This window comes from Myxocyprinus asiaticus, chromosome 5, assembly GCF_019703515.2.
Source record: "Myxocyprinus asiaticus isolate MX2 ecotype Aquarium Trade chromosome 5, UBuf_Myxa_2, whole genome shotgun sequence".
NCBI classification, from domain to species: Eukaryota; Metazoa; Chordata; class Actinopteri; order Cypriniformes; family Catostomidae; genus Myxocyprinus; species Myxocyprinus asiaticus.
The window spans coordinates 13,192,811-13,217,463 of NC_059348.1; the positions used below are offsets into that span (position 1 = coordinate 13,192,811).

A 24,653-nucleotide genomic window follows, 5' to 3' on the forward strand; every position below is an offset into this window, starting at 1 on the left:
GCGGTTTGGAACGCACACTAAACTGAAAACGCAGCAAAAAAAGTGTACTTTAAGAATCCAGAGGATGTACTTTCTCAGCCATCAAAATGGAGGGTGGAATGTTAGACACTTCATGCACTCAACGAAGGGGCGAAGTTACCTGGTTGTGCTGCTGGTCTGACAAAACAGTTATAAATAATAAAGAATGTAGCAGCCAGCAAAACTTCAGAGGATACAGCACCTTACAAGTGTGAGTTGAAGGCTTTACCATCACCCCGAGCTCTGTGAATATGTACATTGTTTAAGATACAAGTGTTGAACTCAGGTTGGCTAACGCGCTAAAGCTAGCTGCAAAACAAAACGTCACTTCCGTCAGCTGTTAAATGGCGAAAAACCATTAAGTGTTCCATTTGGGACAATTCTATACTTTAAAAATTCATACAGTATATGGCTGAGTGCATAGTGTATAGTGTGTCGTTTGGGACACAGCTATAGTATACTGGTGTAATTTCAATGACAGTATAAGAGCAATTGCCTTTAATTATGTTGTGCATAACAACTGAATATGCAGCAAGCATAATAAATACTAATATACAATACATTTAATTATTTGAGATAACTGCGATTATTTCGCACTTTAATTCGAATCACATTGTACTATCCAAATATAGCAAATATAAAAATGGCGGTCATTTATGCCTTTTTGAGTCTCATTTAGAGTGTAACAGTGCAGTATGTGAGCACTCCAAATGAACTGAGGCTGTCACCAACCCGCACCTTGGTCCATTTAAAGCATGCCGTTTGAAAGTTTAAAATGTTCCGGTTTCACTTTAACATTCGTGTAATGGCAAATATTAGGGTTAATGACACGCAGTGACAGAGAAGGAGATGAGGAGGACCCACATGATAAAATGGCAGCTGTGCAGTAGGATATGTCTTGACTGCTTCAAGCTTTTCAAGCACTTGTTTGACGAGCAATGTTGAGAAAAGCTATGGGATTACCTCAAATTCATGGTTTATGTGGAACAATTGTAGAAATTATACAAAGTTGCAAGCTACCACAAATAATGTGGAGAGTGGTTGAATTTGCAAAAATTCCAATGATCGCGAGATTGCAAAATCCTAGAGGGACTGTTGATATGTACGTATTATGAACTCAAAGAGTAAATTAAAAGAATACTTAACCCATAATTTAATTCTGCTTTTATTTACTCACGCTTATGTTGTTTCAAATACTGTTATTTGAAAGGAGAAATTTTGAGAATGTACTGTACATGCTTCTTTTTTTAAAACAACAATTCATACTACCACGTCTGTCAAACTCCAGAAAAGATAATAAAAGTACCATAAAAGTAGTTAATATGACTTGTGTGCTATCTTCCAAGTCTTCTGAATCCATATGATATCTTTGTGTGAGGGACCAGCCTGATCTCATTATTATATGTAGCTATACAGAATATATAAACATAATTATTATTTGTATTTAAAATAGACATTTTGACAGCATCTAAAATGTCAATATTTTTGGAAATATGAAATATTGACGAATCCATTATAAATGTATTAAAACAAATGTATTTATAATAATAAAAAAAATATATATATATATATATATTATTATTTTTTTATTTTTTTTAATACTTTAGATCCATTAACCCTACCTAAACCCTTCAACATAACCTTTCAACAATACAAAAAAAAAAGTAACAGGCAAATTAATGTACGGTGACATATTTATATATATTTTAAAGCTGCTAATCCCACCCCTACCCCTAACCCTAACCACTTGTTTACAATCTAAAAACATAGCAGGCAGATAAATGTAATCATGATAATTTGTTTAGAAAAAGACAGTACAAAAATAGTCAAAATGATGATGTGCTGCATTCAGTGCTCCCTGACAGCATACAATAGCTTTATATGAGGTAGAGAGTGGAATTGTTATTAATCGCAGAAGTTATTCATCATCACATGAAATCTTTTCCTGTCAATATAAACGTAAGCACAGAACCACATTTTACGTAAGAATACATACGAATTCTCATAAGTTCACGTTGGAAGAACAGACCAAAATTTTAATCGTTATTCATTAATAATCTTGAGTTTAATTCGCTTTTGTGTTCAGATAAAAACAAAACAAAATAAATACATAAAAAAATTTAACCACGTTTGACTTTGTCATTGATAACTAAAGGTGTTGGTTTTTCTCTGTGTGCATGCCAAAATCGAACAGGTATGCACAATGGATAATTACATTTTCAGTGAATAATGACTTCAATTTCAGATCCATACAGATACTTCTGTAGTGATTTTATGGGGTTTTTTTTTTTTTTTGGAGCTTGACAGACATTTCATAATGAACTGTTGTTGTGAGGAAAAGAGCTATGTGCAGATTCTTCAAAACATCTTTTTTGTTGCATGTAAAAAACTAAAAGCATCAAGGTTTGGAACAACATGAGGGTGATGGTCAAAATTTCACTTTTGGTTGAACTATTCCTAAAACTATAGTAGTTTTTACTTTTCTTTGGACTAATTTATATCTCATTGCATCTTTTCATCAACTCTTATAAGGTTAGGAAATTGTGATACTGCTTGAAACATTTCTACAATTCTCTTATGTTTACTACCATTCACACCACATGAAAATGTGTTTCAGCTCTACTGAATTTCAGTATGGACTCAAACTCAAAAGCACAACTTTGCATCTTTTGGTGTGTAAGCAAAAGCAGAGCAGGTATAGCTAAAGGAATTGCAGAGCAAATCCCCACCTTCGGCGGCTTTTCCGCCTGAATGTGAATGTTTATTTGGTGAGCAAGCTGACACCCTGTGACTAAGGTGTCTGGTCACGCCCTCTTGCGAAAACAGTTTGTCTTGAAGTTCAGCAGCCTGACAAAAGTTGAGCGGCCACACTTTCAACTAAGATTACTTCAGGCTGCAGGCAGCCGGGGAGCTTCAGATCACGACCACGCTAACCGAGCTCGCTGGATCCGCGGCATGTGTTGAAGGAGGGTGAACCGGGGCTCATGGAACAAGAGATTTGCCAGCTGCTATCATTTAGCGTGCTGAGCAATGGCCAAACCCTGCACTGCACAGCATTTAATTTGCATGGATGACTTTTTCAGTGGCTCTTGGGAGTTCATCAAATGCAAAACATGGGAAGCAAAAATATATGGATCCCCACACTCAAACCACCGAGTGACTGTTCAAAGGGAAAATATCTTCCAAAAATGTGACGCATAAAAAAATGGACACCAAAATCGAAAATTTCAACATTTGATCATAATTATATTTGGGCACTCTGCAACCAAAGATCTGAGGAGCATGTCTGAAGAGCTGATAATCTATATAATCAAATGAGATTAAGCATTTTTCAATCTCTGAAAAACATTAACATATGCTTATTTAATATATACAGTGGTGTGAAAAAGTGTTTGCCCCCTTCCTGATTTCTTATTTTTTTTGCATGTTTGACACACTTAAATGTTTCAGATCATCAAACAAGTTTAAATATTAGTCAAAGATAACACAAGTAAACACAAAATGCAGTTTTTAAATGAATGTTGTTATTATTAAGGGAAAACAAAATCCAAACCTACATGGCCCTGTGTAAAAAAGTGTTTGCCCCACCTGTTAAAACATAACTTAACTGTGGTTTATCACACCTGAGTTCAATTTCTCTAGCCACACCCAGGCCTGATTACTGCCACACCTGTTCTCAATCAAGAAATCACTTAAATAGGACCTGCCTGACAAAGTGAAGTAGACCAAAAGATCTTCAAAAGCTAGACATCATGCCAAGATCCAAAGAAATTCAGGAACAAATGAGAAAGAAAGGAATTGAGATCTATCAGTCTGGAAAAGGTTATAAAGCCATTTCTAAAGCTTTGGGACTCCAGAGAACCACAGTGAGAGCCATTATCCACAAATGGCGAAAACATGGAACAGTGGTGAACCTTCCCAGGAGTGGCCGGCCGACCAAAATTACCCCAAGAGCGCAGCGACGACTCATCCAAGAGGTCACAAAAGACCCCACAACAACATCCAAAGAACTGCAGGCCTCACTTGCCTCAGTTAAGGTCAGTGTTCATGACTCCACCATAAGAAAGAGACTGGGCAAAAATGGCCTGCATGGCAGAGTTCCAAGACGAAAACCACTGCTGAGCAAAAAGAACATTAAGGCTCGTCTCATTTTTGCCAGAAAACATCTTGATGATCCCCAAGACTTTTGGGAAAATACTCTGTGGACTGATGAGACAAAAGTTGAACTTTTTGGAAGGTGTGTGTCCCATTACATCTGGCGTAAAAGTAACACCGCATTTCAGAAAAAGAACATCATACCAACAGTAAAATATGGTGGTGGTAGTGTGATGGTCTGGGGCTGTTTTGCTGCTTCAGGACCTGGAAGACTTGCTGTGATAAATGGAACCATGAATTCTGCTGTCCACCAAAAAATCCTGAAGGAGAATGTCTGGCCATCTGTTCGTGACCTCAAGCTGAAGCAAACTTGGGTTCTGCAGCAGGACAATGATCCAAAACACACCAGCAAGTCCACCTCTGAATGGCTGAAGAAAAACAAAATGAAGACTTTGGAGTGGCCTAGTCAAAGTCCTGACCTGAATCCTATTGAGATGCTGTGGCATGACCTTAAAAAGCCAGTTCATGCTCGAAAACCCTCCAATGTGGCTGAATTACAACAATTCTGCAAAGATGAGTGAGCCAAAATTCCTCCACAGTGCTGTAAAAGACTCATTGCAAGTTATCACAAATGCTTGATTGCAGTTGTTGCTGCTAAGGGTGGCCCAACCAGTTATTAGGTTTAGGGGGCAATCACTTTTTCACACAGGGTCATGTAGGTTTGGGTTTTGTTTTACCTTAATAATAACAACCTTCATTTAAAAACTGCATTTTGTGTTTACTTGTGTTATCTTTGACTAATATTTAAACTTGTTTGATGATCTGAAACATTTAAGTGTGACAAACATGCAAAAAAATAAGAAATCAGGAAGGGGGCAAACACTTTTTCACACCACTGTATATATATATATAGGCTTCATTATCATTATATAAAAATGCTCATACTGTGATTTACAGTCATACCACTTACCCTTACCCTGTGGGTAATGTCTCGAGTTTAAGATTGCTGGCTTAAGCAACACATTTCCAAAATGTCTTTTTAGCCATGATATAAGTATTCAAATTGATTTGAAAATTTACAAGGCAGAATAACAATATGAAACTCAGCAAATTTGCTTTTAATTAATGGTTAAAACAATGAATCCATTAGTGTTCCTTTCATTATTAAATTGATGGGAAACCACACAGGGTCAGATCTTGCACTGATCATGTCAAAAGCAAAATGTCATTCTCCATTGCACGCTTTGGTGAACCACATTGATGTTGCTGATTCTAATGATTACATTAAATTCCGACTTCTAAAGAGGAGACGGAATTTCTGAGGGTACAGTTTGTGCATTCCTCATCTAAATGGTAAATAGTTCTGCCCGCAGCTCCGTTTTTTGCCAGTCTACACCTAAATAAACAGTACATAGATGAGAGAAACAAAATTCAACCAACAAAAGACTTCAATCTAAACATTAACACAAGACAAACAAAATCAGCTTGTTCAGAAATAACTTATGTAGTGTTAACACGATACCAACATTTTAGTAGTCGAAACCAACAGTCATAAAATTCAACTGTTCTCAATACCAATTGTGATACCACAGCAAAAACAAAAAATATGCTATTTATGGAGGATTCGGTGTGCCATATTAATAAATAAATCTTTCATTAAAAGCATCAATATACACTCAGTGACCACTTTATTAAGTACACCTGTACATCTACTTATTCATGCGATTATCTAATCAGCCAATCGTGTGGCAGCAGTGCAGTGTATAAAATCATTCAGATACGGGTCAGGAGCTTCAGTTAATGTTCACATCAATCATCAGAATGGGGAAAAATGTGATCTCAGTGATTTGGACCGTGGCATGATGGTTGGTGCCAGATGGGCTGGTTTGAGTATTTCTGTAACTGCTGATCTCCTGGGATTTTCACACACAACAGTCTCTAGAATTCACTCAGAATTGTGCCAAAAACAAAAAACATCCAGTGAGTGGCAGTTCTGTGGATGAAAACGGCTTGTTAATAGCAGAGGTCAGAGGAGAATTTCTAATGCTTAGATAATCGCATGAATAAGTAGATGTACAGGTGTACCTAATAAAGTGGACTGTGAGTGTGTATTAGGGCTGTGAATCGATTAAATTTCTTTTACTAATTAATCACCGTTTTCTGTGATTAATCACAATTAAATTATTGTACATGATACATTACAGCAAACATTAAAAAAATAATCAAATATATTTATTTATACTTTGTCACAAAGAACTTGCAAGAAATTGGTTCGTCATTATTTTTTATACTGTTTTAATGTAAAAAAAACATTATAATGTAAAATATATATATTTTGTTTTTGCATATAGAGTTAATTAGACATATTTTTACAAGTATTAATCTTTTACACAAATATATGTATAGAATACATGCCATAAAATCAGTGGACATGTTGTAATTGCAATTTGGGCAAAATCTTCTGGTGTTTCCCAGTGGACTTTTTTTTAATAATAGGATCAAATGGTAAGATTACATTCATATCAAACTTTACTGGCAAGAGAAACTTAAACGTAAATTGCCAATGCACCCTAGTTGGAGCCTGTAAGGCTGAGTAGCCTGCCGGGAACAACTTGGGCCTTTCTGCTATCGCTTGAATTTTCAGGAAGTAAAAAAATAAAATAAATAAATAATTTTTTTTATTTTAATCAAAGTGTTTCAAAACATGTCCAAGAAAATTAAAATGAAGTATGGGAGTCATATCTTGCATCATTTGGAGGTTGGACATTGTTTCATGAAGCATAACCTTGGGACCACATGGTGTGATCACACTGTAAAATTATTTTTTTCATTGTTTAACATATAAATTGAAACGTTTAAACAAAAAATATACCTTGTGCATGAATATATCACAAGGCATGTTTGATGCATTTTGGCAATTTATGTTCAAAGTAAACGTTCTTTTGACATCCCTAGACTAATGCCTATTAAACTGTATCCACACAAAGGTGGGAATTCGCTAAGAATGAATTGCGTGTTGATAGCATTGTTTATTTGCATGTGCTGTATGCATTGGTTTAGCTCTTGATTCACTAATCAGCTAACAGAACAAACACACCCATGATTTCATTTATATGTGCACAGCACAACACCCGTGCATTACAGAATTGTTTGGTGAATTCACCCCAAGGTGTTCTGACTCTTAAATTTGATCTATATGTCCAAAATGATTGTGGATCCACATTTGAGTGTTTTTTGATGTGCAGCAACTGTGGAAGACAACTAAGCAGATTGGAAGGTCAAAAGTCTTACCCTCTCTTGATTCTGGTTATAATGAGTGAGGAATTTGGCACACTCGCTGTAATTAGCCCAAGTTTTGTTGTTACTTGAAGCCAGTTCCCAGGTCCCATTGGTGTCACAGCGACGATAGGCATGTCCTAAAAAAACAACAACAACAAAAAACACAATGTAACATACCAATCGCATCTTCAGGTAGGACATTCATACATTAATTTGCTCATACGTAAGGGATAATGTACAGTCAGCTGGTTGTTATAGCAAAAAATAAACCCTGAAAGGGAGATTGGGATCCCAACACAAAATAAATACATGGACATAAAATATTGATTTGTTTTGAAATTATATAATTATGTGAAAAGAAGTAAATAGCTGAACAGCTGAAATCCACCTCCTGCGTCAGAGCTCTGGTGGTGTTAATTTTGTAATTAATGTACGTCTGACTGCTCATTATGCATCTTATTACTACAACAGCAGAAGACTACTTGCCAAATAAATAAATAAATGCACATGAAACATTGATTTGAGAAATTATTTTATTAGCTTACTTGTAGCAATCACACAGTGATCGGAGTAATAGTAAAAATGGCTCAGAGACCCGGATGAGCGGACTGACTCGTGCATGTACGGTTGTTACTCAGAAATATCAGACCACTAGATGGCACCATTGACCAATCAGAATCAAGTATTACAGAGCTGTGTAATAAATAAAAAATAATGCTTAAACAATTTATGCAATCAATCATGCCGCCCGGACCATGTGTAAATTCCGTAATAAAGAATTTTCCAATCAAAAGGGCAATTCAAGCTTGAAGCGCCACTTTAATGTTTTTGCGAGTCACAGTGAGCAGGGGGCAGTCAGCACAGCTCCAGCTGTACAGGTAATGCGCAGTTGGCTGGAGCATAACTCCGAATGCCGGGGCCTCAAGATGCACTTTTCAAAGTTTCAAACTGCATTTAACTTGGAACAGCGTCCTAAAAACACAGTGTTTATGGCGCAAGACTTTGAAAACCAGTGAAACACGATGCATCCACAGTGAGACGCTAAAACGTCAGTATGACACACTATGACTGAAGGATCATATAGATAAAGCTTGTAAATCAAAACCACAAAAACATGCAATATTGGTGTACATAGACCAACAAAAATAGCACTGACAGAAGCAAGAACGTGCCCTGTGAGAACAGCATCTACACTCCAAAAAATGTAAGCCAATTTTTAAAATGTAAGCGTTTTAATTTAATACAATTCCAAATTAAATTGTGTAGTTTAAAACTAAATTAAATTAAGCAATATGTATATATATATATATATAATTTTTTTATAACTTTTTTCATATTTTTGTTAAAAAAAATAAATAAAAATAAAAAAGATAGGGGTCCTGGTGGTAAAAGACGCTGGCTACCACCCCTGTAGTTCACTAGTTCGAATCCAGGGTGTGCTGAGTGACTCCAGCCAGGTCTCCTAAGCAACCAAATTGGCCCGGTTGCTAGGGTGGGTAGAGTCACATGGGGTAACCTCCTCGTGGTCGCTATAATGTGGTTCGTTCTCGGTGGGGCGCGTGGTGAGTTGGCGTGAAGCCTCCACACGCGCTATGTCTCCGTGGCAACGCGCTCAACAAGCCACGTGATAAGATGCACGTGTTGATGGTCTCAAGACTTGGAAGCAAATGAGATTCGTCCTCCGCCACCTGGATTGAGGCGAATCACTATGCGACCACGATTACTTAAAAGCACATTGGGAATTGGGCATTCCAAATTGGGAGAAAAAAAAAAAGAACAAAATAAATTACTCAATTCAAATTAATGGAATTCTGTTATGACATTAAAATCCGTAAATCTTAATATATATATATATATATATATATATATATATGAGTGTACCTCAGACAGCTTGACAAACTCAGTTGCAAAATAGTTTACTGTGGACTGTTGGCCAGTGATAGGCTCATGGTCAGTGATAAGGAAAACAAGCAAATGACTTCTAAAGATACTTTTTGTATTGTCTTATCTCTCATCTGCCATTCGTCTGTCTTTGAATGACCTAAATTATAATTTTTATTATATATATATATATATATATATATATATATATATATATATATATATATATCATAACATTTGTAATTATTTTAAATATTATATATTGAAATGTATTTATCTGGGGGCCATTCTCAGCAAATATTGATATATGTGATTAATTGTAATTAATTCAATTAATCTATCAGCATCTCATGAAATTAACTTGATTTAAAATTTTAAATGATTGACAGCCATTAGAATTACGTAGGTGCAGGAATAAATGCATTCTTTTTTTAACCTCATTATTTTTTGTTTTTAGAATTAAAGTAGATGTGCAGAGTCAACTATATTAAACCATTTGTAGGTTGATTTCACCTAAAAGTAGCACTATGGACTTGTGGTGCTATCAAAACTTTCCTCTGTAGCCAGCAGCACTGGCTTCACCAATGGTGTGAGTTTAGTGTGGGACTATCAGTTTGTATGACCAATGGAAGACAGGAGAGTTTTCTGGAAGCTGTTTGACAACACTGATTATTTTAGAGATTCAATTTGATGAGGCTAGTGCCACAGAAATGACACACTTCAGCTTTAATTGTTTAAATAATGTGTTTAATTGACAGCTCTAATTCCTGAATGTTTCTCTAAAACTTTTACCTTGACAATGATCTGCTAAGAGAAAAGCAGAGAGATTTGGCAAAACAAATAATACTGGAAGCATTCTGGAGGTCATCCATTATTTTCAGGGGAGAGTCGTGTGCTTTAGGCATGTGTCAGTTAACCAGAGGCCAGCAGCTGCAGACTCACCTTTGTGGTTGAAGTCATAGATGTATTCTGGGCAGGCAGTGGACACCGTCCTTCCAGGAGCTCCCTCGGGCCAGCACACGATGCCATCCCACTCTGGCAGGCAGTAACCCTCTACGACACAAAACAGGATTGACATTTAGAAAAAGTGTACTCTACTCCTCTAGCACCCCCCAACTCGCCTACCCACTCCAGCAGTACATGAAAAACCTCATTCGCAATCTGAGGAAAGCGCCAGAGGAGAGAGTGATGGAGAGACGGCGAGAGAGAGGCTGACAGCAAGCTTTTCCAACACTCTGATACAATTATTTTGTCTTAATGACAATGACACACTCTCTATTATTGTATTTGCTGAATAGACAACACTGTTTCCAACACTGTAACACTGAACTGTGGTATATCTTGGAATGCACTGTCAACTTGTTAAACCTTGTTTTATGTGTATGTTAGTTTTGTAGTTTAAAGTCATCTGTAATGTGCACTTTTACTTTTGCAACGTGAAATTTGCAGAGTGAACAAAAAGATATTCAATGAGAAAAATAAGACGGGACTTGATTTGATCCATCGCAAATTCATGAAGAGTGGGCGTTACCCTAAAAAAATTCTAAACTATAGCTGCAAACTAGCCTCAAATTTGCCGCTCGTTATTTTCAAATGCAAATGAACTTGTGATTCACCGCAAATGTTTGCCAGAAGTTTGCAGCTCTTCACCGGTATTGGTGAACCTCTGGCAAACCTTTGGCTACAGTGGACAATTTGACGCTAGTTTGCCACAAAGCTCATTTGCATGTGAAAATTATCTGTGGCGAATTTGCGTCAAATATGCAGTGAACTCTCAATTTTGTAAGGGTACGCACCAGAAAAGAACCATCGGGCCAAACAGTCCTTGTCGCAAAACTGTGCAGTTCCGGGCCAGTTGGTGTGGTAATGGTTTCCTTTTCCACTGTGGTGCAGTGAAATTAGGAGAATGTACAAAACAGATCTGTATTTTGGCGACGGCATGAGAGGTAAACATTAGAGCGAGTGCGCTATGGAGGATGATCACATGTTCACATGTTTTCACTGACGGCACGTCGCAAAGAGGAAAGCAAAGCGAAACAGGCGAGAGGTTTATCATCATTTGCTGTGGGCTTGTATTTGCCACAGGACACGAACACACAGAAAGGTAAAAGTTCCTAAACTAGCTAATCAGGATATTTCCACTTCTTAATAAGTGACTGAACAGTACTGACTGGCATTTTCAAGGCTTTGGATATCTTTTTATATCCTTTTCCATCTTTATAAAGTTCCATTACCTTGTTACACAGGTCTTTTGACAGTTCTTTTCTGCTCCCCGTGGCTCAGTATCTAGCCTGCTCAGTGCATCCACGTGAGAGCTAACAAACTCATTGACTATTTATACACAGACACTAATTGCAATTTAAAAAGCCACAGGTGTGGGAAATTAACCTTTAATTGCCATTTAAACCTGTGTGTGTCACCTTGTGTATCTGTAACAAGGCCAAACATTCAAGGGTATGTAAACTTTTGATCAGGGCCATTTGGGTGATTTCTGTTATCATTATGATTTAAAAAGGAGCCAAACAACTATGTGATAATAAATGGTTTCATATGATCACTATCCTTAAATAAAAGACAATTTTTGTTGTATGATCAGTCATATTTTCAAAATCAATGCCAAAATTTCACAATTTCTGCCAGGGTATGCAAACTTTTGAGCACAACTGTATTTGACTAAAATTATTTTTTTGTTTGCCTTAATAGAGTGGGTAAATAAAAAATACAGTGGTTAAATTCAAACCTTTTTTTCTACTGGTCTTTGTTTAAAAAAGGTTATTAAAATGTATCGATAATTATCGATACCGAATGATATGAAACATTATACCGTGATACATTTTTTAGCTGTATCGCCCAGCCCTAGTTATATAATATATTAATAACATATATATTTCATCAAATATAATAATTACAATGCATGATATTATTGTGTCAGATGAGTAAAGCATTGATAAGACAATACAAAACCTGGCTTTAGAATCCAATATATTGTTTATTTCCATATTATTGAACATAAGCCAATCATTGGCCAACAGTTCACAGAAATCCATTTAGCAATCGAATGGGCTTGACTAAGGACACGTCAATGAACACATGTGTCAGATGGACTTGAATATTGTGATGATGTAAAATACCCATTTTTGACAAAGAAATGACAAACAATCTGGAAATACTATATAAATGACAAGATATTGAATGAAGTGTCTAAATGATTGGAGGTAATGCATTTAAGTGCATTCACATGGTTTAAACACTTTTACATTTTAGCAGTTTCTTTGTGTAGGACACAGATCTCTGATAAAGGCAGAAAATTAGCCTTTTTTTCCCACAGTTTTTTGGCAAAGCAAATATTTATGGCTTTGCTTCCAGTCACTGTTATTGAAACCAGCTGTCCCGACTTGCCACAAATAACTAGTTAAGGATAAAACTCAACAGTGTATGGCTATACTGCAGATCCATTATTTTCCTATGCCCGTAATTAAAGATTTTCAGAGGGAAAATCAAAGGATATGATGAAGTGCATTTTAAATGCCTGGAGACCAGCTTGTCACTTTTTTGCGAATCTAATTAAAGGAGAGTTTCTGAAAACAGGCCTGTTTTGCAGGACGCTAGTCCAAGAGGGAGTACGCCGTGTGTGTCACGTTTCCAAAATGACAATGCATACAGAAAATTAACCCGCAGACCACCATCAATACCCGACTGGCTTCAGATATAGCTCCGCACAGAAACATCACATATACACTTTTCCAGCATTCCAAGGTTATATGGAAGCTATAATCGTATCTGATGAGGCTGTGGGTTGATGATGTCATTTGGGGTTTCTGAAAAATATTTATCTTCTTGCCCCCTTCTCACATTAGATTCAAGATGCCTGGCCCGAATTGTACTGGGCTTTTGATATATAAAAGCTTTTATAGCAATATGCCGGTTATTTTACACCCCGACCACAAAGTTTGAGCGTCAGGCTATTTTCACACACAGACCAGAAAGTCTCAAGGCTTGTGGAAGCCACATCCCTTCACTGTGCGACCCAGGCTGAAACCTCAGTGTCTTTTTCAATGAAAACCTTGTTCATGCCCCGCCATGGAGACTTGGTCTTAACCGAAGCACAAATGTGCAATAATAACAAATAGGAGAGCTTTGCAGTGCAGCAAGCTCTGAAGCCTAGCCTTGACTTGAGGTTGGGCCCCGCCACCTCCATCCTGGACTAGAATAGCTAAAACTGTCTCAACTAACTATTTGCTAAGCAAACAATCTCAAAACCCCACAACCAATCCAATGGTCTAAGAATAGTTGGCTGAACGGTTAGTGGAGAGTGGCACAAAAACAGCAGAACAAAAATGTCAGGGGTGGTCCCAAAAAGATAAGGTCAGGGGTGAGGCACAGTGCTATTATCTTCAATGAAAACTAAAATGAAGACTTTGAAAACAACTAAAATAGAAATTAAATCTTAATTATTGGAAAATAATTGGATAGCATTATTTAAAACATTTACAATCTGACTAAATGCACTAAAAAGCAAACTTGATGCTGTTAAAAACATGTAAATGATATTATTTACACGCATTAACTTTGGCAGCTCTAAAATACTAAAACTACATGAAACAAGAAAACAATGTGAAAGTCATAGGACATGTGCGTCTTGATCGACTGGATTGCTATTTGATTGGTTATGTGCATTCCACTACATATAATGTGTGTCTGTAAAAACAAATATAAATTTGATTCGAACTTCCGAACTATATCCAAATACAACAGTGTTCACTTTTATGTTGATGCTAATGCCAGACGGCAAAATTATGCACTTTGTAATCAAATGAATTACATAAAATGCCAAATAATTAATCAAAATAAGCACAATTAATCAAATATTAATATTTGTTGAAAAAAGGCAAATAAATAAAGATAATTATATATATAAAATACAAAATACAAAATAGTACAAATAATTAAATTATAAATTATAATAAATACTAAATACAATATATAATGAAAATAGTAACTCAGACTGAAAAATATTGCATTGTAGTGACAAGCATTTATTAGACCATATAAAAAAAATGACAACAGAGGTCAATATATTGTTTATTTTATTCCAATATCATTGAAAGATTAAATCAGCAGCAATCAAATTTTGCAGTTGAGTTTGTCAATCTGTTCTGCTTTCACAGGACGTATTTTTGCGTTTCGTCTGCACTATTTTTAATTGTCGTCTATGTACATTTGCATCAGACGGATACTTTTCGAAAGTCTCAGTGGTTTTCAGTTTCATAAACGCTGCATCAAGTTAAAAGTAGTCAACATTTTGAAAATTGCATCTCGAGACCCCTGTTTTCTGTTGTGCTTCATCCACCTGTCAAGAATGTGTCCTGTGTGACCTGCTCTCATTCTGTGGCTGCACTGCTTGAGGTTTTTTGAGGCGCGCTGACTGCCCCCTGCTGACACAGTGAAAACACAAAGTTACATGTACTGCAAGTTTGAATTGCTCCGATGCTACTAAAATATGTACTTTTATTACGGAATTTACCTATGGGTCAGGGGGCATGTTTAATTGTGTAAAAAGAAATGTAATACATAAATTTTTATATAATTATTCGCACTAAATTAACAAGTTAAATCAACAACCCTAAAAAAAAAAGAAAAAAAGAATGAGCAAAAATGTATTTGATGATTGCGGTGTAAAAGGCAACAGTTTTTATGTTGCATTTTCTTTGTCGACTTTGTACTCCCAAACTTCCGTATGCTGACCTAGTTCCATTTGGGGGGAGTAACCGAAAGTTTGCGTTTGTGCCCTGACCAACCAGGCTCATTTACACTTGATCGCGTCTTATGATCAGTATCCAATCAGTAAAAACATATGAACATATGAATAGGAAATATATAAACTTTAACAGTTTTTATTGATAAGAAAGCTATGGACAGAGTGAAAACGAATTAAAATAAAACAAAATTGAAATAAAAATTGTAATAAAAACTGAATAAAAAATTTAAAACTAGAAAAGACCTGGCATCGGGAGACAGCCAAAGACATCCAGCAGCTCAATCATGCCCAATGTTTTTCCTCACTCAGAGAGGCTGGTGGATATACCAGGCAGCTGTATCCTTTTGATCATGAATTCTCGAAAATAGACTTGTTTTTACTGCTACTACTGTAGGAAATCAACTTAATGCACTATGACATGCATTTATTTGTAATGGGGCCAGAAACGTCCTTGGCAATAGCTCACAATAACACCAGACTGTGAGCATTGCTTTGACAGTGACGAGCAGTTAGCACGAATGAGAGTCAAACATCTTAGTCCTCTGATGCGGAAAATGCACAGTGTAAATCCAATACTGGGGAGGTAAGATTACTGTTAAAATCCCAGATGCTGCAGAAATTTACATTGTACTACAGTTGAGAGCAAAAAAGATGGTGTGACCTGCTTCAAAATAGACCTTGAGAAAATATATTGCTGGGCCAAACAATGAAAGCAAGTAATCTCAGAACTTAGGAACAAAATGATCCCAATAAAAATGGGTCAATGACAAATAAGGATGTCCAAGATGAACCTTTTAGAAATCTGGTTTAAAATGCACGTTCCTTGTTTGTATAAATTTAATCTGTTTATTCATATTGGTTTCATACCTGATATACATGTGAGAGTACACATGTATACATAATCATTAAAAACGGTGAATTTTTCAAGATTTTCAGCCTTTAAATGAGACTTTAAAGGTGCACTCAGTAATATTTTGAATTTCTCTTCTTGGAATTGGACACTGACACCTAGTGGTGTGGATGCAGCATCATTCAAACACAACAGTTTTCATTTACTAATGCCATTGTAGAAATTTACTGTAGATTCATTTTATCCATTAGTGAAAGTGTCCAATAACAGGGCGGTTACTGAGATTAAGCGAGTAGTATTCAGCTGGTCATGTGATCTTAACATGGCCGCCCCCATGAGGGGACCCTCTCCATGTAATTATAAAACAGTTTTTATAAGGTTACTGACATGACTAGAGTCTTCATCTCATGCGAGAGGTGATGCTTTTTTACATGTTTCAAAATTACAATAAATGTCTTTAGGAGTAAACCTTTTTATTTGAGAAAGAAATTACTGAGTGCACCTTTAAACCAGATATAAAATGCATTGCAACCATAAAATATATCTGGTCTTTTCACTTTGAAAAAACAGCAAAAAAAGACACTGTACACCCTCTCTTTAACGAGGTAACACGCTTAGCCTGATTTCTTCTGCTGCTCTGTGATCGGAAAGACATGTGCACCCTTCCAAAAGGGGTCGAAAAACAGCCACCAGAAAGAGCGTAGTGTCATCAGGTACACAGGTCCGATCTGACTCACCAGCCTGACAACACAAAGCCTAGAGCAAAGATTTTATAGCAAGAAATAACAACCAAGATCCTGCAAAAATTGCATCACTACAGATGCTGTGTGTAGACTTGATAAATCAGGAATTTTTTCATTCTTTAACACCGCAGTGCTATTACTTGATTGCATGACACGCATTAGAGATTCAGATTTATTAGAGGGTTTTGTTCTCTGAACAATGCTGAATGCAATTTGTGAACAAATTTCTAAGAAAACGATGTTAGGGAATATAAGGTGATTTAGATGATTATATCATTTTTGACCACTTTAATCATAGACCTCTGAAACATTCAAATACTTCAGTGCAAAGTATACAAATCCCAAAATCTTTATTTTACAGTTAGTGGTATTTGCTAAGGTTTTGCTAAGAAAAATCCTTTACAAGTAAGCGAATGAAGATGTGAACCAGTGTGCGGTCCGGCTGAACATACTTAGCATGTGTTCCTGTGATACTATGGCAGTAACAAACCCCAGTCCTCTAGGGGGCGATAGAGTTACCTTCAAAAATCTGTGCCATTAAACTGGATGTGTTATTTTTCAGGTAAGTTGCTATAAATGTATAGACTTTAATTACTTGCTCAGCAATTTTCTCTTCAAACTGTTGCCATGCAATTATAGTAGTTGACTTGAAAAATATCTCACTATAGAGGAGGACAGTTCACACTAATGTCCTCTATAGTGCCCCTTGAGGCAACATTGAGAATGCAACACATACTTGCGTTGTATTATGAATTGCAGTCTGACACACTGGGGAACGCAACAATGTACGAAATCAAGATTGTGAAGCTAGAAGCGTCTGCATTCCTGTACTTTAGAAGAGAAACGGCCTTTAGGGTTAGGGATCTGAACAAACCCCCAACCATATAATTAAACTTCGGCAAAGTGCTGTATTACTTTTCTTACCGTACGTTTCCACTCGCGCGTTGTGAGCAAAGCCAAGCTAGAGTTTTCAATTCATTGCAATTGAAGCCGAGTGCCACACTCGCGAAGTGGATTGTGGGATTGACAGCGGTGCAGAGCAAGCTGTTCCCTAGTGTTGTGAGCGGATTTCTTCTGCGCCAGTGGAAAGGTACGGTAAATGATCGCACTAACAATTCTTGCCTGCTGGACGTTTTGACCAAAGCCAGTAAACAAACACCTGGCAACCACCAAGGACACCCCAGCAACCGCACAGCTATGCCCACATAACACCTTAGCACAGTGGTGCCAACTTTTCCACCACACACATTTTCTTATCTAGTTGATATTAGAAGTATTCCTGTCTGTCATTCATCATCCAATTCCTGAAGAAATCTACAACATTCAAGAACTGCAAAGTGAAGTAGAAGAGAGAGTGAAAATTACTTTGTAAGAGTAGAAAAATAAAAATAAAATCACAGTTTTCCAGCTTGGCAGTAACACAAAGGAGATGTCAGGTGGCATTAGGTGTGACAGAGCTCAGACAGGGTAGCATTAACTCCATGTGAATGAGAAGTAATGTGCCAGAGCTCTGCTCAGCATCAGTGTCCTGCTGCATTGAGATCAGTGGCTCTGATAGAACACATGAACTTCTACTGCGTCTTAAACCCCTAATCATAACACACGCTTTTCACACTGCTGCTGGATCAACTCAAAGTTTATTTCAGAACAACTCTACATTAAGCTAGACTGCAGTTGCCGCATAAACACAGTCACTGCCACATGTTTACCACATCCTGTATTGTAACTGTAAATAAAACAATGCTTCCATACAATATTCATTTACATTACATTTACATTGAGTCATTTACAAATAAGGAACAAAGCAAGCAATTTGTCAAAAAAAAAAAAAAGTCAACAATATCTGTAGAATCGCACTACACACACACACACACACACAAATGTATGTGTGAATGTATGAATACATATATACTGTGTGTGTGTGTATATATATATATATATATATATATATATATATATATATATATATATATTTTTTTTTTTTTTTTTTTTTATAGTCAGTGTAATTAGTGTGAATTAGTAAGTGCTCACGGAACAGGTGTGTTTTCAGCTGCTTCTTGAATGTTAAGATGGTATCAGCAGATTGTATGGAGGTTGGATGCTCATATTCACTTCCCTATTTGAAATAAAGTACTAAAACTGTTAACTACATTAATTAACATGACCTTACAATGAACAACACCTTCACAGCACTTTTAAATCTTGGTTAACAGTCATTTCAAAGAAGCTGTATGTTAATGCATGCAGTGTAAATGCATCATGAACTCACATGAAGTAACAATGTATAATTGTATTTTTATAAACTAACATTAACCATTTTTAAAAGCTGTAAAAATACATTGTTCATTGTTAGTTTATTTGAACTAATGCAGTAACTAATGTAAACAAATGCAACCTTATTGTAAAGTTTTACCGTACGTGTATTGTATATAGCGTACTGTATACATAGTAGTAGGATAAAAGAGGACATTCCATGTAGTTTCTCAATTGATATGAGGTCATAAAAGCAACAAGCATAATAATCGGTGTTGAAATAATAATCTGTCCAGAAGAGGCACAGAGTCCAAATAAACAGATCAATAAATGAATGAATAAATTAACTGATACTTTCATACTTATGTTATTTTTCACAGAAACAAATTACAGGGATTGCTCTGTAAAATTACTTATTGTGAAAACCTTCTAAAATCATAATCATATGTTTCTGTAATTTGATCAGACGTAAGCATGAGCAACTATTTTAAGAACGGGATGTCTAAAATGTGTTTTCATGTTCAAATCCATTCTGTGTGACTAATGTATTTGCAGCCATGTCATGTTTCATTTATTTTTTAACCTAAAACTGAAAATGTCTAGTGCACGGTCCCATTGTGTGAGAACAAATTGCCGAAGGCCTGAATACGAGATTCCTTAACATTCACTTGAGTTCACACATAAACATCCTTAACCGTTTCATGCTGTGAGACAACAGTGACTTAACAGGAGTAAAATAAGCCTGTAATGAGAAGAAAATAATAAGGCAGTCTGGCTATGACAATAGGCCGGCAAAAAAAAAAAAAAATGTTATTTAAAAACACTTTGGAGACAATCATCCAGGGAAAAAAGTGACCACAGTGAAAGGAAACTGAGGTTACCATAAAAAAAATAAAATAAAAAAAAACTCCAACCCTTTCACACACTCTACTACTCCCAGATCTGTATTTACTGTGGCAAATGACCCAAAAGGGATTACACAGAGCTGTGCTATGCTATTTTTCCAGGGGAAACTTTTGGACACTATTAGAAGCATTTATTTCTTCCTGAAGCCGCACAGAACCCTTTACTGATACTGTAATGCCAATGTATCTTATAGACACCACTGGAAGGTCATTAGGTCAGTAGGTAAGGATAAAGACACCATAATTCAGTATTTCTTCAAAGGAACTCTGGCTGCAATTTCTAGCTGTCTGATGTTGTCTTCAAGTCATGTCTGAATGACAGAATTTACCAGCACACATCAACGCCATACAGTGTTATAATCATCAGTGGGAAACTCAGGATTTTCAGGAAAGTCCAAACTTTCCGAGTTGGGGTGTGTCAATTAAAAATCATAGCAGAAGTTAATTGGTATTGGTCATAAGTTTTCATTTTGAATGTTTGAAATTGGTCACTATTAATCACTATTGCATAAATATGACTTATTTAGCCGAGTTTATTGGGTGACAAAATGTGCCATCATTCCCTATGGTAGCACAAAAGGATAAAACACATAAAGTGAATAAACATCAAATGCACATCCTTTACTACTCATTTTGTTGCATTAGCACTAAAAAGCTTTTTGTCTTTGTCAAGAATTCAAAAAGAGAGAAATGAATTTGAAATTGCTCAAAGCATCCATTGTTTCTGAGAGTAGGCTGATCGCTTTCAACAAAAGCATCTCGAATAAGACTTCTGGGCTTGCAAGTAGGAACTTCACAGGAGGACTTGAAGGTAGCATATGAACTACAAACAAATCCTGTACTTGTTCAATGACAATAAAGCTCAACAGTGTAATGACCAATTTTTAAACAGCCTTGGTTCTAGAGATATTTTTCCTATTCATTTTCTCTAAATGGCATTTAAAAAGTTCTTCAATAAGAACTCTAAGCCATTATCAAAACAATGATAATGGCTTGAGATCAATTGCAGCATTTATAACTTTGATTTAAAGCAACAACAAAAGAAGTATATAAAACTGGAAAAAGGACAAAGGTACAAGACTGTGTACTCTGACTCCAGCCAGGTCTCCTAAGCAACCAAATTGGCCCGGTTGCTAGGGAGGGTAGAGTCACATGGGGTAACCTCCTCGTGGTCGCTATAATGTGGTTTGCTCTTGGCGAGTTGTGTGTGGATGCCACGGAGAATAGCATGAAACCTCCACACGCACTATGTCTCAACAAGCCACGTAATAATATACGCAGATTGACAGTCTCAGATGTGGAGGCAACTGAGATTCGTCCTCCACCACCCGGATTGAGGTGAGTCACTACGCCTCCACGAGGACTTAGAGTGCATTGGAAATTGGGCATTCCAAATTGGGGAGAAAAAAAAATACTGTGTACTGAACGTCTTTTATAAGAGAAAGAACTACAATCCCATAAACCATTGTAAATATAAATATATTATTAACCACAATACATTTGAAGTTTGTTGCAAAATATTTTAATATATGCAAATATAAAGGTCGTTTGAGAGCGTAGGGAGAGTGACTCAATTATTGCCATTCACAATGCTTTATGGTAATAGGCAGTCGTTGCTGATATATTTGGTCGCAACTGCCATGATAACAATGTTTTCTCTGATTGGTGGATCTCGCTTTAGGATTATGGGTAGTGTAGTTCTTTACCAGGAATTCGGAAATTGAGCTGAAATCAAATTGACTTGTGGCTACTATAGATACATATACAGTACCATCTCTTAATAACCTCTGAGCTCATGATGGGTTTGTGTTATCATCACTACGAATTACATTTTTTAAATTAGAATTGTTTTGATAGGTTTTGATACTGCATGCTGTCTAAGACTAAAATGAAAAACAGTTAAAATGTCAGTGATAGACATGGCTTACAGAGATTTTTCCTGGTGTTTTCTAAAAGCAGGAATCTGATGGGCAGCTGCCTGTTTTTTTTTAATCTCTTAAATAATGACAATTGAGACAGTGTAATAGAAACGAATGAATTCTGTTGGCTTTGGCGTTGTCTGATGGAGTGTTGCTGGGAGCTCCAACTTAATCAATGTCAGTTCATCTTAGCGTCAATGTGATTGGACGTGGTGTACTGCTGAATCGCAGTCAAGCACCTCCACGTCTCAGGCCTGACACCAGCACACGTCCCTAGAGACACACATATTGACAACCTCTCCTTTCATCAAAGGCGTAATTTCAACGATGCTGAAATGACCTGAGGGTGAAGATAATTGCTCTCCAGGTGCATAGTGCTCTGAGATTGTGCATGTCTATTCAGCCCCCGGTGAGATTAGTAGTGGATAATTCTGGATGCTGTCTGGAACCTTGTGGGCTTTTTTGGGGGGATTTTTGGAAAAAAGAAAAATAGAACAGAGCACAACCTTTATAACTCACCCCCGATTTTATGCTTGGACTTGATAATTCGCTCGCATTTTCGCTTTGCATTGAAGAGAAGGTAGATTTGTTCTTCCTTTGTGAGGACATCATCAGCATCAACCTGTAAAGACACACACAATAATTTCACTTATCAGTGTCAGAAATTATGTTTTCCATTAAGAGGCAATACTTGACCCCTGGAGTTTTCATTTTCAGGGGTTTTTTTTTATTTATTTTTTTATGAGGGCAGATTATTTTCTAACCATTTAAATACATTCCCTATGTGTCATCATTTCATGCCAAGTACTTGGAACATCAATGTTCAATCTGAACAATTAGATTGAGAATGTATTACCAATTGCTTATAAAATTAAATCAATTGGACCAATTATAAAAACAGCTGTTAAAAATAATAAACAGTGTAATTTATTACAAGGGCAATTGTTTTGCCCTCACATTCTGAACTTAGGGGCATTTTTGTGTCAATCCCTGTTTTATTTCTGATCCATGATGGTCTTTTCCATCATCAAGTGATATAAAACGTGACAATTGCTTTCAATAAGCTTATAGAAAACATATCACAACATGGCATTTTAAAAGTCTTATTTCACAGTTTTAAGGCAATTTTGTGTAACTGATTGAAGAAAGAAAGAAAAGAAAAAAATGCCACCCATGTGTCATGCTGCATTCACAAGAGTAGATTGCCATATATAATTGATGACCAATTATTCGTGATCCAACATTTACAACTTATACTGAAAAAGAAAGCACAATGTAGATAAGTTTATTAACCATACATAACCATACATATGGATTACATGTTATACAACAAAAGTGTCATGTAAGAAAAATGAGCCCTATCTCTGCTGTGCTGCCCTTTTTTTAATTACATTTTTCAGTTAGTTCATGCCATCTATTAGGCACAAAATGACTGTTTTCAGAGCTCTACAATAAAAGGTGTAAGCAGGATTTAATGAGCAAACCTCTCTTGTGATGTGTTGTGAATATGTGCAACTGTATGATGTGTCATGCATTTTTTTTTTCATTAGCCAAATGACAAATATTAGAAGGATTAAGCAAAATCAGTTTGGGCGGGGGGACATTACAAACCTTCTCAGCTTTGCTCGTTAATATTGATAAGTTTATGTAATGTTTCGTCAGGTAGTCCTGACTATTTTGCTGAAAGGCAGGTCATTTTATTGCTTGTATGTTTGTCCAGTCCACTACTGATTCAGTCAGTCGGCAGAGGTTTTTCCTTGTTATTAAAGCCATTGCTTACATTTTGCTACATGTAAGTGTTGCTACACCCTTGGTCATGGGAGATAATATACTGTATCCCATAACTTATTATCAGTATTATAATTTTATGAGCAATGACAAAAGCACATATTTTGTTCCACTGATGATGAATAGACCAGCACCCTCATATATCAGTGAGACACTTATAAAACCAATGTTAAACTCTGAATAAATCCAACTATTTTTTATCTTTCTTAACATCAGTGCATACTCCACTCCAAAGAGGAGGCCACAGCAACCCACCCCAAACACCCCCTCCCCCCCCAACAGGGGCAGCAATAGGGATCTCGCCTAGGGCGCCAGAATGGTCTGAATTGACCCTGTTCCCTATTATAAAGTATTCCAAAAACAGTATGCCAAAGTAGCAGTACATCCAAATCCTCAGTATTAATGAAGCAGTGAGCGAGAAATACCCGGATTACCAACTATTTCCGGCGAGATTCTGAAGTGCGGATCAGCTAGACTCTTTCCGTTACCATAATCCCTTGGGAGCTGAGGCGACGATTTAAAAGAACAGTGGTGAACCGCGAGTCAGACGGATCTTTTCAACTGTAAGTGTGATACACAGCATATACCAAGAAAGTTGTTTATTGTGCTTAAATTGTGCTTGTTTAACAAAACCAGAGTATATTATTTTCGCGGTTGTTGTTCTTACATCATATATTCGGGTCAGGGGTCAATACTCACGTCCCTGAATGAAGTATGTCCGAAATCTATTCATCCTTCTCTCATGCATACCTAAAGAACATACTGTTTTGACTGCCGAGAAGTGCGTCTTCATCTAATACTAGGGCTGCAACTAACGATTATTTTGATAATCGATTAATCTTTAATTACTTCTTCAAATAAATCAATTAATCGGATATAAAAAAAAGCTATTTCCTGTATTTTATTGAAAATGTGATTTTTTTAAAAACAGAAATGATAAAGGGCATACAAATTTGGTTCGATTCACGGTACTAAATTTCACAATTCAATACTCCCACAAAACTTTAAAAATCATGAATCATGAAAAGTTAAGTTTTAATAATTTGATTATTATTACTATTACTTTTAGGACATATTATCAGAATGAGCTGCAATGTGGACCAGACTTCATGCTGATAGTCAAGTGTCTGGCTATGCAAGACTATCTTGAAAGTACAAAACAAT

The 24,653-nt window shown here is 36.4% G+C and overlaps 1 protein-coding gene across 1 annotated transcript in view; it reads right to left on the reverse strand.

The window, feature by feature from the left end:
- The window catches only part of pth1r (parathyroid hormone 1 receptor), an 83,781-nt gene that overhangs the window by 11,320 nt on the left and 47,808 nt on the right, over positions 1-24,653 (reverse strand). The window contains exons 2-4 of the mRNA XM_051698036.1: positions 22,221-22,323; positions 10,216-10,326; positions 7,405-7,529 (exon numbers count right to left, since the gene is read on the reverse strand). Coding sequence (XP_051553996.1) covers positions 7,405-7,529; positions 10,216-10,326; positions 22,221-22,323 — 339 coding nt within the window. The remainder of the gene's footprint in view (positions 1-7,404; positions 7,530-10,215; positions 10,327-22,220; positions 22,324-24,653) is intronic.